General features: G+C 62.8%; 1 protein-coding gene across 6 annotated transcripts in view; it reads left to right on the plus strand.

Annotated features, from left to right (window-relative positions):
- COL18A1 (collagen type XVIII alpha 1 chain) overlaps positions 1–15,444 on the plus strand; it is a 94,355-nt gene that overhangs the window by 71,417 nt on the left and 7,494 nt on the right. For all 6 annotated transcript variants that reach the window (XM_061423602.1, XM_061423581.1, XM_061423592.1 and 3 more), the window contains 25 exons: positions 363–548; positions 834–860; positions 2,006–2,068; positions 2,170–2,256; positions 2,569–2,622; positions 2,763–2,921; positions 3,787–3,849; positions 4,648–4,674; positions 6,034–6,165; positions 6,511–6,573; positions 7,753–7,779; positions 8,535–8,570; positions 8,917–8,988; positions 9,296–9,331; positions 9,624–9,713; positions 10,159–10,188; positions 10,263–10,289; positions 10,477–10,539; positions 10,771–10,845; positions 11,631–11,657; positions 11,880–11,933; positions 12,224–12,298; positions 13,697–13,765; positions 14,341–14,383; positions 14,872–14,934. In XM_061423602.1, coding sequence (XP_061279586.1) covers positions 363–548; positions 834–860; positions 2,006–2,068; positions 2,170–2,256; positions 2,569–2,622; positions 2,763–2,921; positions 3,787–3,849; positions 4,648–4,674; positions 6,034–6,165; positions 6,511–6,573; positions 7,753–7,779; positions 8,535–8,570; positions 8,917–8,988; positions 9,296–9,331; positions 9,624–9,713; positions 10,159–10,188; positions 10,263–10,289; positions 10,477–10,539; positions 10,771–10,845; positions 11,631–11,657; positions 11,880–11,933; positions 12,224–12,298; positions 13,697–13,765; positions 14,341–14,383; positions 14,872–14,934 — 1,648 coding nt within the window. The remainder of the gene's footprint in view (positions 1–362; positions 549–833; positions 861–2,005; positions 2,069–2,169; positions 2,257–2,568; positions 2,623–2,762; positions 2,922–3,786; positions 3,850–4,647; positions 4,675–6,033; positions 6,166–6,510; positions 6,574–7,752; positions 7,780–8,534; positions 8,571–8,916; positions 8,989–9,295; positions 9,332–9,623; positions 9,714–10,158; positions 10,189–10,262; positions 10,290–10,476; positions 10,540–10,770; positions 10,846–11,630; positions 11,658–11,879; positions 11,934–12,223; positions 12,299–13,696; positions 13,766–14,340; positions 14,384–14,871; positions 14,935–15,444) is intronic.

The following is a 15,444-nucleotide window of genomic DNA, read 5'->3' on the forward strand; positions in this document are numbered from 1 at the left end:
CCCTGCTCCCTGGAGTCCTGCTCCTTGGGACCCCACTTCCTGGGGTCCTACTCCCTGGGGACCCTGGTGGAGCTCTTGGCTCCTGCCTGCCCTCTGTGCCCCTTCCTGTACCCGCACTCAGGGTCTCTGGCAGTACTGGGCATCCTCAGCTGGGGAGGCCCCCAGTCAGAGCACGTGGGCGGGGAAGGTGATGACGTGACCGCACCACCGTGGCAGCCCACCATGTGTGTCCGCAAGCACGGCCACTCTGCACGTCCCCTTGCCTGTCTGTGCCCTCTGTGTGACCTGGGCCAAGCCAGGGATGCAGGTGAGTGTGTGTGCACCTCCCTCCCCAGCCTGTACCCTTTGCTCTTTGTCCTCAGCGAGGCCTGAAGGGGCAAAAGGGAGAGCCTGGCGCTCAGGGCCCCCCTGGCCCCATCGGCCCCCAGGGTCCTGCAGGCCCAGCCATAGACAGCCATGAGGCACAGCCTGTTTCTGGACCACAGGGACCCCCTGGGCCCCCGGGACCCCCGGGGAAGGACGGCACCCCTGGAAGGGACGGTGAGCCTGTGAGTACCGTCTCCCCTTTGTCTAGCTGGGGGTGGGGCTTGGGCAGGTCGGGGCGGGGGTGGTGCTGGGTCCTGGGCCCAGACTGCGGTCTCCTTCCCTGGGTGGAGCAGGGGTGGGGCCAGGGGGTGCGGATGCAGTGCCCTGGACAGACAGAAAACTCCCAGCCCCGTGGGAGTCAGCACACTGGGGGGTGGTTGGGGGGCTGGAGTCCATTTCCATGTTCAGCTCAGGGTAGGGTCAGGGCTGTAATTTTCTGTCACTAATGGTTCTCTCCTGCCTTCCAGGGTGATCCTGGTGAAGACGGGAAGCCCGTATGTTGTCTTTTCCTTCAGAACCTGTATTATCTGTGATGCTTGCAGGAGGCCTTTGGCTCTCCACCTCCCCACCCCTGGGATTTTTTGAACTCAACCTACTGGAGAGATTTCAAAATATTTTGAAAATGAAACTTACTTTTTGTTAACAAAATGTTAAGTTTAACTGTTGATAGAAAAACATACATTTAAGCAGGTGTATTGAGACATGTAGACTACTAGGAACAAAGAAAAGGAAAGGAAAGAAATGAAAGGTAAAGCTTCAGATTCTAGAGGAGACGACAGACGACAGAGGAGCAGCCTGGGTGTGGGTGGGGGACACGGCACGTGGAAAAGACGAGACACGCTCGCGGCAGGAACGGCGGGCTTGTCTGCCTGCTCATGGGTCGGAGTTTGTTTGGATTTTTAAAATGATCGAATGCTATTTCCAAGAAGCAGAGTAAAATGACTCATGAAGGTTCGGATAAAGATTTAGGAAACAACAGACCAGCGAACGGTGATGAGGAGGCCTGGGGAGGCTCCTGGGTTTAAGGGGGACTCACAGCCTCAAGAGAGACTCAGGAGGGGCAGGGCTTGGGAACGTCCTGCAGGAGCCTCTTCCCACCTGAGACTGGAGCTCAGCTCAGTCGTGGCGGGGGCCTCGGCAGAGCGGGATGCGTGTGTGTGTGTGTGTGTGTGTGTGTGTGTGTGTATGTGGAATCCAGGGTCCAATGACTGGATTAACTAGCTCTCGGATCAGGGTGCACTGGGCCTCGAATCAGAAGAGCCCTGGGCGTGGACACTTAGTCACACTGAGGGCAATTTAGGCCGCTCGACCTCAGCCCACTCACCCGGGCAGTGCACAGGCGGCTCTCCTGTCCTCGGTGCCCCCACAGCACGCGCGTGACGGGCAGGGTGCTGCCCTCCAGCCTGTGTGCACGAGACACTGTGGTCACCCCTGTGGGGCGCCACTCCCTGGAGGGCTCACATCTCTGAGGTCGGTGGTGCCCACCTGCAGCCCCCATGACGTCCCCACCGCCCCAGGGACCCGCCCCTGTCTGCTCTGCACTGCTCTGTGGACACAAAGCCATGTATTGGTGGTGGCTCGGCCGGGGACAAGGCGCAGGGCCTTCTCCTGACCAAGCCGCCTGGCCTCTGTCTTCCAGGGGGACACTGGGCCACCGGGCTTCCCAGGGACCCCAGGAGACGTGGGCCCCAAGGGCGAGAAGGTGAGTGGTAACCAGGATGGGTGTGGGGGGCCTGTGCTGTTCTCCGCCCTGACCCAATGTGGGGACACGCACCCTGGTATAACTGGGTCTTCTGTTCACAGGGGGATCCTGGAGTCGGACCGAGGGGACCCCCAGGACCCCAGGGGCCTCCGGGGCCCCCAGGGCCCTCCTTCAAACCCGACAGGCTGGTGAGTCCTGCTTCTCCTACAGTGTCGGCCCTGTCCCAGCAGAGGGGCCTCCCGCCCACCTGCAGACCTCAGCTTCCTGAGGCCATGCTGCTCAGTCCAGACCCGGCCTCCCCGGGGTGTCCAGGCCCAGAGACTCAGCTCCTGCCCCTGTGGGGGTTGTTATGCAGTGGGGCTGGGGGTCAGCAGGAAAGTCCTGCATGGCTGTCAGTGAGGGGCCATGCTCAGGGAAGCCCAGCGCTGACCAGGCTGCTGCCTTACCAGTGACTGGAGGTGGACGGCCTGGGCCCCTTCTGACTCAGTCTCTCTCCTCAGACCTTCATCGACATGGAGGGATCCGGTTTTGGCGGTGACCTGGAGAGCCTCCGCGTGAGTGTCCCTGGGCTGTGGTGGTCGTGACTCTGCTGTCCCCAAGCGCCAGTGGAACCTGTGGTGCGGTGTGAGGCCTGGCGGGGCACCCTGCAGCCGGTGCTGTGTGCAGTGACCATGCTGTGTTATTCCATGTCCAGGGCCCTCGCGGCTTCCCCGGCCCCCCGGGGCCCCCTGGCGTCCCAGGCCTGCCAGGAGAGCCAGGCCGCTTCGGGATGAACAGCTCGGACGTCCCTGGACCCGCAGGCCTGCCCGGCGTGCCTGGGAGGGACGGGCCGCCTGGGCGGCCAGGGCCCCCGGTAAGCCTGCCTGCTCTCGCCCACCCTTGTTCACGTCCAGGCCTGCGAGGGACAGTGAATGTGGGCACACGTCGCCTTCAACAGCTCTGTACTCCCCACCCCCCACATCCTCCTGGGGGGCTCCTTTCTCTGGGCCCCTCTGTGTGGGAGGGGCCCAAGTGGGCAGCCGCGTGGTTCTGGGTGCCAAGCTGCAGGTGACTGTACGCAAGGCCGCTCACCTCCCTGGCCACACGCAGGTCAGCTGGCCTGGCAGAGGCCATTTCCAGGGGTTACTTTCATGGGGCAGGAGTGGGCCCTGCTGCCCGGAGAACGGGGCCAAGAGGGGCCCATGTTTGGGCGACTCGCTGTGCACAGGGCCCTCAGGATTCCGCTGCCCTAGCCCCCAGCACAGGGGACCCTGCACCGTGGCCAGGCGGGGGCCCGGGAGCGTCGCTGTTGAGACTGGGTCACAGGAACCAGGTGTCTGCAGGCTGACTGTCACCAGAAACGTGCTCAGGGACAGAGTTGAGTGTCTTGTGTTGTCCTCCAGAAGGCCCGAGGACCTTTTGCCAAGAGTCTGCAAGCAACCCAACCTCAGCCCCTGAGGCTGCCCCCTCCCTGTGGGGCTGGCCGCCCTACTATCCTCCACAGTTTGATTGACAGTTCAAATTAAACTAAAAACGTGGAAGAAATAAATAAAAACCCAATCAGAGTTATTCAAGTGCCCTCAACTGTGCTCCGTAGGCGGGTCTCCCGAGAGCGTGGCCAGGAGCATCTCAGGTGTTGTCCAGGAAACCTGTGGACACGCACATGGTCATCTACTGACCCGTGAATTCTTTTCAGTGACTGAATTCCATCTGCCCACACTCTCCTCCTCTCTTGCCAGGGACCCCCAGGTACTCCAGGAAAAGACGGACAACCAGGACTGACTGGACAGAAAGGCAGCCTCGTAAGTCCCTCCCCCATCGCCCAGGGTGCTGACCTAGCTCCATAGCATGTGGGTGTTTGGATGGCAATGCCCCAGCTCACCGGGGAGGAGAAATGGCAGGCCAGGGGCCGTAGGACTTCAGTCCACCTGGGAGCTGTGGTCATCACAGCCTGACAGCCGGGGAGCCCTGGGTTCTCTCGCTGGCTGGGAACCAGCTGCCGGGGCTCCTGTAAAAACCCAGGACCTTGTTCATGCTATGTATTCATAACAGTGATTGGCCTAAGGGTTTTGAAGAATATTGATGCTTTAGTTGGTTTGAACATTTTATTTCAAGTTTGTATTTTGGTTGCATTAGTAACAGAGAAACTTAAAGGCTGCACACCTGTAACCGGGCCTGTGGTTTCCATATGGCTTTGGGGGGTGGATCTGGGGAGGAGCCCACACAGTCACATGGAGACGACGCTCCCCACGATCCTTCCTGAGAACCGGCTATCTGGGGCTCAGCAGAGGAGCTGGTGTTAGGGAAACCCTCTGTGCTCAGAGTTCTGCAGCTACTGAGCTAGAAGGACTGTCCTCCTGGGTGTGTGTGTGGGGGGCGGTGTTCACCACTGGGCAGTGAGGTCACCTCTGACCCCCCGACCGAGCCTCCCCCGGAGCCTCCTTTCCCATCTGAAGTGGGGGGTGGGGGGCGGACAATGGCAGGAAGAGCCAGGGTTGCGCGAGGGCAACGAGGAGACCCTGGAAGTTTTAGAGAAAAGTCGATGGGCTGGGATGAAGCTCCCGGTCCGACTGTGGAGTAACTGCTCTTTCCTCCTGCAGGGTGAGGCAGGCGCCCCAGGACCCAAGGTACAGATGAAGCCTGGTGTTGCTGTTCTACCTGAGCGGGATGGACCCGGGCAAGGGTGTGGGTTGGGGGCACGGCAGCCAGGAGAGTCAACCCCTAGGCACTGATCGTGGGGTCCAGTCCTGAACTGCCCAGCCATAGGTGCCACGTTTGTCCTGCAAGACCTTTTCCACCCAAGCTCTGTCTAGGGATGGTGTGAGAGCAGATGTGCTCAGGAGCTGGTAACCCAGCCAAAGCCATGAGATGGGAGGATGCAGGGGAGAAGGAGGCTGCAGGGAGGAGGGGGACTGAGGGGGGAGGGGGACTTCGGGAATGGGGGAGGAGCTGCAGGGGGGGAGTTGCAGGAGGGATGGGGCCTGCGGTGGGGGAGACTGTGGGTGGCGGAGCTGCAGGGGAGAGGGGGCTGCTGCTGGGACCCTAGTGTGTCCAGAGCAGGTCCCTACTGCTCTCACACTCAGCTGGTCCCGGGCGGTCCACACCCCCATGGCCACATCTGTGCCCCCCTCCCTGAGGCCCCAGCCCATCCGTGAGCTGGACCAGCAGGCGCTGATCTGAAGCCTCCCCAGGTGTGAGGTGGATGAGTGGGCACTGACCCACAGCCTCCCCAGGTGTGAGCGCCTGTCCCCAGGATGCTGCTTAGGTGGTGAAGTTTCCCCATCCACTGGGGAAACCCGTGGGGAGCAGGGGAGGATGGCGGTGGGATTGGAAAGCGATTAGACAGACGGTCAGGAGGAACCTGGAGGGAGGGACAGGTTTCAAAATGGAAATGCAGGTGTGTAAACACACACACATGCACGCACGCATGCACAGGGACAGGCTCCAGTGATAACCAGGAAAAGCTGGTGAGGGTTCCAGGGAGGGAAAAGGCACAGCCAGGGGTGAAATGCAGCAGAGGTGAGGTCGGGTCCACTGTAGCTGAGACCCCAGGCCCTAGAATTAGATGCTCAGGTGCGGGGGCCACTCGGAGTTGAGAGCGCACGCGAGCGAGCGTCTAGAGCGAGATGCAGGAGCTCCAGTGGCTGCCCCTCAGACTCCCCGATGGTAGCGGGGTACCGCCCCCCTGCCTGCTCCTTCTAGTGGAGCTTCCCCTTCTTGCATGCTGAGCTCTGAGGCCCTGGAGGAGCGTCTCAGGCACCGCCTGGGACTCTCACTCGGTGGCGGTTCCACGTTAAGTGGACAGGGTCTCGTGGGGTCAGCACAAAGGTGCCATAGGATTTGTGCAGCCCCTGCTGGGCTGTTTGTCCCCTGGCTTTTCAGAGGAAAGCATATGCAGGATGAGGGCGGGGCACCCAGAGCGCTGGGGTGCCTGGGGTTTTAGCAACACCCCAAGCTGAGGGCGACAACTTTCTCTACCTGCACAGGGAAGCAAGGGAGACCCTGGCCCCGTCGGCGCTCCTGGGGAGCATGGCCTGGCAGGAGCCCCTGGACCCGCAGGCCCACCAGGGCCCCCTGGCCCCCCGGGGCCCCCGGGCCCAGGATTCGCCGCAGGGTTTGTGAGTACCCGCTGCTCCTGGCTCCCGGTGCCATCGGACACCCACGCTGACCGGCACTGCTGGGGCCACAGTGGCGCCGCCCCTACCTGGGCTTGTCTCAGCTGGCGGGGGTGGAGTCTTCACAGGGGAGCCCCTGGCCGTGTCGCCCAGGACGGGCGGGTCGGCCTCAGAGTGTGGAATGGGGGGACATTCATAGCCCAGCGTGTCTGGGGTCCCAGGACCCCACCCAGCAGGAGCCCTACAACAGGTGACCCCCGCCCTGAGAAGCCACCCTCTCCGGGGGTGGGCCCAGGTCTCTTCCTGTGAGAAAGACACAGACCTGAGGGTCCCTGTGTTCTCCTCCAGGACGACATGGAAGGCTCCGGGAGCCCCTTATGGTCAACAGCCCGAGGTGCCGAGGGGCTGCAGGTGAGCACCAGAGCTGGGCTTGGTCAGCTTGGGGATGGGGCTTCCTGGGGGCAGGGCACCCCGGGACTGGCCTCTGGTGGGGACCAGGAGCAGTGCCACGAGGGGCGGCGAGCTGCCTGTGTCCAGGATGCTGTCTGCCTCAGGCCGCCGGGAGGGAGTTAGGTCTCCAGTGTGTGAAGTGCCACTGCTGCTGGAGCTGAACGACCGCACGGCAGGCTGGGCCCTGCAGATGGTTCTTGCTGGGAACGCCCACCCACCCTCTCCTTACGGCTGTAACTTGGCTGCACGCTTTTGACCTGAGCAGAACTGTAACTAAATACAGATGGGGCCAGTCCTACGCTATTCCACCTCGTGCCATCGTCGTGTGCACTCGTCAGGATCAGGTCCCCCTGAGAGCCTGGTGTCCAGAGATCACAGGGGCCCAGACCAGACGGACGTGCAAGGGGCGCGTCCAGGGGACAGGACACCTGGGATGGGCAGAGAAGGGGCTCCTTTCCCTCAGGAGCCAGCACAGACCCCACTGGGGGTGCTTGGGGGCCTGCAACCAGTGTCCAGCTGGGCCCTTGAGTCTCAGCCCAGCGAGGTGGTGGCGGATCAGGCCTCCTGCACTGCGCACCACCGCTTGAGGGTCCTCACTTGGACAGAAGCTAACTGGGGAGGGGAGCAGTGTTGCCCTTTAAGTTGGTACCTTCCCCTTTATGCGGCAGAGAGGCTTAGTTTGGGGCAGTAGTGGTTGGCTGCCTTGGCATCAGGTGAAATGTGAGCCAAGGTGACCAGGCAAGATTGCAGGGGCTGGGGTCCCCTCTTTAGATCCAGGGACAGAGCTGCAGTGCGCCTTGACCCTGGAGGGGTCCATGGGCTGTTGCGTGGCCTCAGTGATGGAGACCCTCGAGTGAGGGTGAACCAGCCAGTCGGATGGCAGCGTTGTTTCTCGTTAATAAAGTGCAAGTCTCCTTGTGTTGGGGTGACTCAACACTCGTCATCTGCAGGGTGGTGCCAAGAACAGACCACTTCTGGTAGTATGCGGGTGTGCAGGTCCCTGTTGATAAATGCCGTTTTCCTCCATGTTTGTTGAAAGTTGTGAGCACGGGAGGGGCTGATTTTCTTATGGGGAAAGGCTGCACCCTCAGGGGCAGGAGCAGCCCTGACTGGGCCCTGTTCCTTCTCTGTCCCCCACAGGGACCGCCTGGCACGCCCGGAGTCAAGGTCAGTGAGAGATCTGTTAGCCTGGGGGTGCTCGCTGCTGCCAGGAGCCACTGTTCAGTGGCCTGGAGTTCCTTGTGGGGAATTTGCAAAGTACAAGAAAATCTAATGGGGGAGTGGTGCCCAGGCCTGGGGTAGGGGTGGCCTGGGTAAAGATGGCGGTGGCCCTGCCATCTTTCTGACTGCAGGGATCCAGACCCTTGGCTCCACATGTCCGAGGTCTGTGCTGATATAGGGGAGAGGGAGTGGGGCTCAGGGAAGGATCCCCCAGCCCAGGGCAGTGGGTGGCGCTGGGCAGAACCTGGCTGCTTCTCGAGGTCATCCTCACTTGGCTCTGCCCCCCACCTCTGTCCCTGGAGGACAGCGAGCCCCCACCCCTCACACACAAGCCTTCCCGGGTGTGCAGGGTCCACTGATTGTCAGCTCCTACCTGCCACCCAGTCCCTTGGAGCATTCTGCTTTGATTTGAAAGCCTTTGGGACAGTTCAAAGAATTGCTTTTTAAGGAGGATGCAATTCTTGCCTTTCTAAAGTTGTGACAGTCCCGAGTGCAGCTGTTCTTCAGAGGGGCGCAGTGGCCTGGCTTGCTGCACCATCCAGGCTGGGATTCCACCTGTCGGGGGGCACAGGGTCCCAGCCCTCAGATCTGAGCTGGGGCTGTGGCCTGGAGCCACCTGAGTGGTTCCCTGGAGGAGGGGTGGGTGCCACCCAGCGGGTGGGCAGCGCTCGCAACCCCACAAAACCCTTTGTCCACTTCAGGGGGATCCTGGAGCTGTGGGGCCACCAGGGAGCAAGGTAAGAACATTTCCTCAGGATCAGGAAATCCATAGTGAGCAGCTCTGGTCTGGGGACAGGGAGGGGTCCCCAGGCTGAGGTCAGGGCTTGGCTGGTCCACACCAGGCCTAGCATCGTCCTCCCACCACCCCCAAATCCACCCGCTTCAGGTGCCCCAGGTTTTCCCTCCCATCTCAGCTCTGCCATAGAAGCCTCTGCCCCCTGCCCCCATGGTGCTCTGGAGGAGGCTGACCAGGTTGAATCACCCTAGAAACCACGGCCTGGCCAGCTCCCAGACACTGTGGCTCCCGGAAACAATGTCCCCTGGGCCCTGGCTGACATGTATGCTGTCCTTGCGTCCCTGCAGGGAGAAGTTGGAGCAGACGGAGCACCGGGCCTCCCCGGCCTCCCGGGCAGAGAGGGTGCAGTTGGACCCCAGGTAAGTGACCGCCAAGGGCATCGGGGCCGACAGCCCCAAGGTCACCACACAGGGATGAGAGCTGGCACCCCAGAGTGTATCTCAGTGTCCCCACGGGGACCAGAGACCCCAGCTCCAGGGGATGTGAGTGGGGGTCCAGGCTGCCAGAGGGGTTTCCTGCATAGCTAACACCCCACCCCAGGCCCCACTTGGTCAGTGAAGAAAAACTCCACGTCTTCACTCAAGGCCAGTCCTAGAGGCCTGGGGTCTCCAGGAAGCGGGGCTCATGTTCTGTGTATGAGAAACTATTTCCTTTCTGTCTCCACAGGGACCAAAAGGAGAAAAAGGGACTCAGGGAGAGAAAGTGAGTGTGGGGGGTCGTGGGAATTGATGGACGGGTTGGCCGGTGCCTGGCGGGACCAGGGCTGCTGTCCTCTGCCCCAGGCCCACCCAAGTGGCCTTGGAGAGTTGGGGTGGGGATCCAGGCTCAGAGCCTGCTCTGCCTGGGGTGGGGGGTCGCTCTCGAGACCACTGTGCTCAGCCCCCGGGCACCTCCTCACACCCCGTGGGCACTGGGAGCCCTCCCAAGTGCCAGCTGGGCTGCAGTTCACCCCCCACAGGAAACGCAAGTGTGGATCACTGGCTTTCTCTTCCAGGGAGACCCAGGGAAGGATGGAGTGGGGCAGCCAGGACTCCCGGGACCCCCCGGACCCCCAGGGCCTGTCGTCTATGTGTCGGAGCAGGATGTAAGGACCTGCATGGGTGGGCACATGCTCTGCCTGGCCCCCCAGGGCTGGTTGCGGTCATCAGGGCCACCTGTTCTCCCCCATGGGACAACCCCCAGTGACACGGGGCCCCATTCTGCAGGTTCCTCGGGGCTTCTCGGGTGGAGGTCGGGCCTTCTGGAGCTGCCCCCCGCTGCCCCTTGCTCATGCAGTTTGTCTGCATGTCACATGCTCCTGCTGTGACATGTCCCCCCAGGGTGGGGCACTGTCCCCCGGCCCCAGGGTCCCGGGCAGTTTCTTTGGTGCGGGAGGCAGGCTCCCGGAGGTGGAAGGGGCGTCACTTCTCATCTCGGGGACCTTGGGAGGATTTCCTTTATGCTGACTCTCTGTGGGTCTCTGTGGCTAACGTCATAGTAAATGTGGCCCTCTTCCTTCTTTCTCCATGGCTCTGCTGACCCGTGGACAGAGAGTGCTGGCGAGCGTGCCAGGCCCCGAGGTACATGCACCCCGGGATGGGCTGGGCGTGGGCAGCCTCTCCGGGAGGGAGTCCTGACTGTCCTCTCTCCGCAGGGCCGTGCAGGCTTCGCTGGCTTCCCCGTGAGTACCTCTGGGGGGGTGGGGCGTGGGGCCTCCCAGCGCTGAGGGTGGGGGGAGCCCATGAGGCCGAGGAACTGAAGCAGGAGCCCCCGTCTGGCCAGGGGTCTCAGGCAGGCGTCTGGGGCTGGGCTGTGGGTCCTGGTCCAGAGCAGGGGCGTTCCGGGCAGCCCTCTGTGTCTCCCCACAGGGACCAGCTGGGCCAAAGGGAGACCTGGGCGCCAAAGGCCAGCAGGGCATCCCGGGACCCAAGGTGAGGAGCCCCAAGGGGCTGTCTGGGGTCACTGGGTGACTGCCTGTGGGGAGGGGCCTGGGGACGGGGGCTGTGCCTGGTACATTCCCTCTGCTTGTTTCCCTGCACCAGTGGAGGCCCCACTCATGGCTTCCTGTCCTTGGGTGTCGAGTTGGTGCCAAGGGGAGTCTACGGGGGGTGCGAGGCCCATTCTTCCCTGAGCTGGCCTTCTGACCTGCCGCTCCATTCCAGGGTGAGAAGGGAGAGCCGGGCACATTCTTCGGCCCCGATGGCAGAGCACTGACCCCCGCCCAGAAAGGAGCCAAGGTGAGGGGTGTCTGGATGAGTGCGAGGCTTTGTCCAGGCTGGGGCCATAGAGATGGCACAGAGGGTCCTCCTAAGGGGGCAGGTCCTGCCTGTGCATGGGAGCCTCTCCAGGTCAACTTCCAGAAAGTTCTGCAGCCTTGGTCCATCGCCCACCCGTTTGCTCCTCTCCCACCAACCTGCTGGGAGGACCCCCAAAGCCTAAATCTCAGCTCAGCCTTGGCCTGGCTGGCCCTTTGTCTTCTGCCCATCAGCTGAACCCACCTTGCAGAGGGGCTGGGGGCTCTTGGGGGCCTTGTTTCTTGGCCTCGGCCTCACCCCTGGGAGCTGCATCCCCTGCAGTGCCCAGCTGGCCCTCAGCCTCTGGAGGCATCACCACTAGGGCTGGGGTCCAGCCTTCCTTCCTCAGGAAGGAGCCAAGAATGGCTGGGTTCAGGAGTGGGTCCCTTGGGGAGCCTGTGCCCTGGGTCCCCTGCTCCCAGCAGGTGACCCCCAGCCGTGGGGAGAGCTGGACCCAGACCAGCAGGCTGTTGGGGACAGGCCTACAGGGGGGCCCGCAAACCCCAGCCTGGGCTGCAGGGCCGGCCCCCCAAGCTTCAGGACCCCTGGCATGTGCCCCGTGCACGTGCCCAGGACACAACCCCCAGCCACAGCCCCCTCCCTCTAGTTCTTTCCTTCCCTTCCTGGGCTCCACTGCAGGAATTCAGACGGACACAGGGACCCCTCGGGGCTGCCTGCTGGGGGGGTGACCTGAAGCCAGCTAATGGTGCCTCTGATTTTCTGTTCAGGGTGAGCCTGGCTTTCGAGGACCTCCGGTGAGTAGACCAGCCTTCCCCATAGTGCACACACTTGCGCTGGGTGTGAAAGCACACAGGAGGCTTCGGAGGGCACTGCTGCCTGCCTGACTGCTGGGTGGGCAGGGAGCAGAGCTGACATCTGGCTGCACCTCTGAATGGGGGGAGGGTATTAGGAGGGAGACCCCAGACACGGGTCTGGTTCCTGCCTACCTGAAACCTGGTCTCCCCGTCCCCCTACAGGGTCCGTATGGGCGGCCCGGGCACAAGGGAGAGATCGGATTCCCTGGACGGCCGGTAGGTCCCTGGGTCTGAAGCCAGGTGCAGGCGTCAGCCCAGGCCCGTGCAGAGAGTGGGCCCAGAGGGGAGTGGACTACAGCCCCATTGCTGCCCTTCCCCCTGGAGACCACCCACCCCTCAAGCATGGCTCTCTGCAGCCCTGCTCACAGGCAGCTCGGGCCCCAGAGGGACAGACATCCTGAGGAGGGCCTGGGTGGGGACAGGAGCTGCTGGGCCGGCGCCCCAGGGCCGATGCAGCAGTGCTGGCCAGCACCCTGCAGCCCCCAACCCCCTGTGCTCTGCTGCAGGGGCGTCCCGGGATGAACGGGCTGAAAGGGGAGAAGGGGGAGCCGGGGGACGCCAGCGTGGGATTCGGCATGAGGGTGAGTGTCCGATGGGGTGTGCGAGGCGGGGCGGGGGCATCCAGGCCCGGGGCCTGGTCTCAGGGCTTGGGTCTCCGAGCTCAACCCTGGGTGGCTTCTGAGTGGCCTCAACGTGTGACCATGGACACGCAGAGCCTCGAGCACACACATACATGCACACACATACACGAGCCAAGGCCACGGAACAACATGGTTTTCTCGGAAGGGCCCTGAGTTGGGCACCTCCTGCCTATGCGGCTACGGTTTCTGTCACCTTTTGAGCCCAGGGTCACAGATCGGTAAGGTCGCCAGTTAGGCCCTGTGACATCTCCATCCGAGAGGCACCATCGAGATGCAGGACTCCTTCCGGACCCATCTGGGCTCTTAGTGAACCCGTGGCCACTTGGAGCCTTTTCCCCTGACCCTCTCCCTCCCAGCCCGGTCACTGCCTGGCCGAGCAGTGAGGGGTCCTGGGGGCGGCGGTTGAGGCCTCTGCTCTTCTGGGGTCTCTGGCACCACTGTGTCTTCATCTCGCCACCACCTCCTCGTGGACCAAACCGTGGTGGACATTTCGTGAGGACTCAGAATGTAAGGCAGCGACCTGCAGAGCTGCGTGATGGAGGGGGACGGTCACTTCTGTCCAGGAGGAGGTCGGGGCTGTCCAGTCCTTCCTGCAGAGCTCCGTGATGGAGGGGGACAGTCACTTCTGTCCAGGAGGAGTTCAGGGGCTGTCCAATCCTTCCTGCAGTCCTGAGTTCCCAAGGCAGCGTTCCACCTGCTGTGCGCTTGCCCTGGTCAGAGTCCAGTGGGACTGGCTGCTTCATGGACCTGAGCTCGTGGCTCTGTTCTGCTTCAGCCCTCTCTCCTCAGCCACAGGGCAGGGCCAAAGGTGCCCAGGTGCTGAGAGAGGGCGCACATGAGGTCCTAGGATCGTGGGCTCCAGGACCTTCATCATTCAGGCTGGTCCTTTGTCAAATGAGCCCTTTCGGAACAGGCACTTCTGATGCTATACGAGTGGACTGTCTCTCCTCTTTCCATGAGTGGGTGAATGAACGGAGAGTCACATTCATGCAACACGAGTAAAACCCACAGGTGCTGGCCTCGTGGGCTCCCTCTGACCTTGGAGACACATGGCCGACCTTCAAGTTGGCAGTAAACACACGAGCTATGTCTGAGGTCGTGTCCAGCCCAGATGGCCGCCCGCACGCCCCCCACAGGACGGTTTGAGGAGGACTGTCATCTGGGGCTGGGAAGGTGACAGCCGTGGCCACAGAGCAAACTGGACACTGTCTTGATTAGATGTTTTCTGACTTCACTGTGATTTTCAGAAACGCTCCGGCCCATGTCTGCCATCCTCTCCAGTGTTGGTGGCCTGGCTGGGAGCGTGACTGACCAGATCTTTCTCTTCCCCCCACACAGGGTCCAGCTGGCCCACCTGGGCCTCCGGGGCCCCCAGGCCCTCCCGGGACTCCTGTCTATGACAGCAATGTGAGTCACCGAGACCCACTCTTCTCTATACTGGCCTCCTTACCCCTCCCTGACCCCAGGGAGGTTAACCCCCAGGGAGGATCTGAGCCCTAGAGAGGGTCCAAGCCCCAGGCAGGGGCAGGCCAAGCCATCACCTCTGCGTCCGCGGTGGGGGTCCTTCTGGGAGGGGCCAGGGCAATGGGACCCAGGTCCACCCGCCTTGTAGGCTGTGCCTGGTGGGCAGTCAGTTAGAAGACAAGCCCCCTGCCCCTGGGGGGGAGATGAAGGTGGGGGAAGGGAGTCCTCTCTGGATCTGGGCTCCCGAGCATGAGCCTGTGGTGCTGGGGGGTGGACACCCCCATTTCACAAGGCTCAGTGATGTGGGGCAGTCATGTCACGACCAGAACTCCAACCCCAAGTCCTCTATCCTCTCCCCGCCTCCCTGCTTCTCTGTCCTGGGGAGAGGGGTGTAGGGGACGGGGCCTGTGTGACCTCACAGGGGCTTCCAGGGAATCTGGGCAGAGACCTCGGGTGGGTGGTGCCCTCAGTTTCCAGGGCGCCTTCCTCACTGGCCACCTTTGGCCCATACTTCACAGGCATTTGTGGACTCTGGCCGCCCTGGACCCCCAGGATTGCCAGGTGAGGGGTCCTGGGGCCTCAGGGAGGGCAGGGCAGCCCCTCCGGCCACAACTCAGAGCAGGTCTCGTGGGGCAGCCCTCATGGGGGAGCTGGATGATCTGGGACCGCCAGCCCCAGTTGACCACGGCCCGTTTATTGGGCTCCAGGGTCCCCCCTGCACAGCCTTCCAGGAGGTCCAGCTGTGGACAGGAGTGGACACCGAGCAGCCACTCGCTGGCTGTCCACAGTCCAGCTCCAGCTCTTCATGCCAGCCCCTCCCGGCAGGGGTGATGTGGCCTCTGGGAGCAGAGGCTGCGGCCCCTGGGCCATGACCACCAGGCACTGGCTGCTCACGAGCTCTTGCTCTGAGGGTCCCCAGGTTGCCCCCTCCCTGGCCCGGGCCTGCAGTGCACTTGGCGCCCCCCGGGGTCAGGCCGTATGCGGGCAGGAGGGCGTCCTAGCAGCCTCTGTACACGTTCAGTAACAGGCACTGGGGTCTGTCTCTCCAGGGCACCAGGGGCCTTCTGGACCCAAGGGCGACAAAGGAGACGTGGGCCCGCCCGGACCGCCAGGTGAGAGTGCTCTGAGCTGGGGGCTGCGTGGGTGGTCGCCCGCCTGCCTCTGGAGGGGGGGGGCAGTCCCTCCCAGGCTCAGGGGCCCTGACGGGACGCCTGGTGTCCTGCACAGCCTTGGGGCAGGGCCGGGGGAAAGGATCTCAGGGCTGAGGTGATGGCCAGGCAGGGTGTCCCCGCACCCAGTCTTTGAGGAGCGGGGCTGGGCCCCCATGCGAGCCTGCTGGGGAGACCCAGCATCCCCAGTGCACTGCAGGAGCCTTGTCGGCTGGGGTCCTCCAAGGGGGTGAAACCCCAGCCTCTCAATGTCCCCTGAGATGGCATGAATCCCCAGCCGAATCCTGCTTCTTCAGGTGGGTAAAATCAGATCAAGTAGGCGCTGGGAGCAGGGTGGTCAAAAGCCGGCACTGCCGGACCCCTGGGCACTGCCAGCCAAAGGGTGACTGAGGGCAGGGCTCTGGGGGAGGGGCAAGCTCAAGTTTGCCCTTCAAGCTGTCCGAGCAGAAGCTA

This window comes from Bos javanicus, chromosome 1, assembly GCF_032452875.1.
Source record: "Bos javanicus breed banteng chromosome 1, ARS-OSU_banteng_1.0, whole genome shotgun sequence".
Taxonomy (NCBI): domain Eukaryota; kingdom Metazoa; phylum Chordata; class Mammalia; order Artiodactyla; family Bovidae; genus Bos; species Bos javanicus.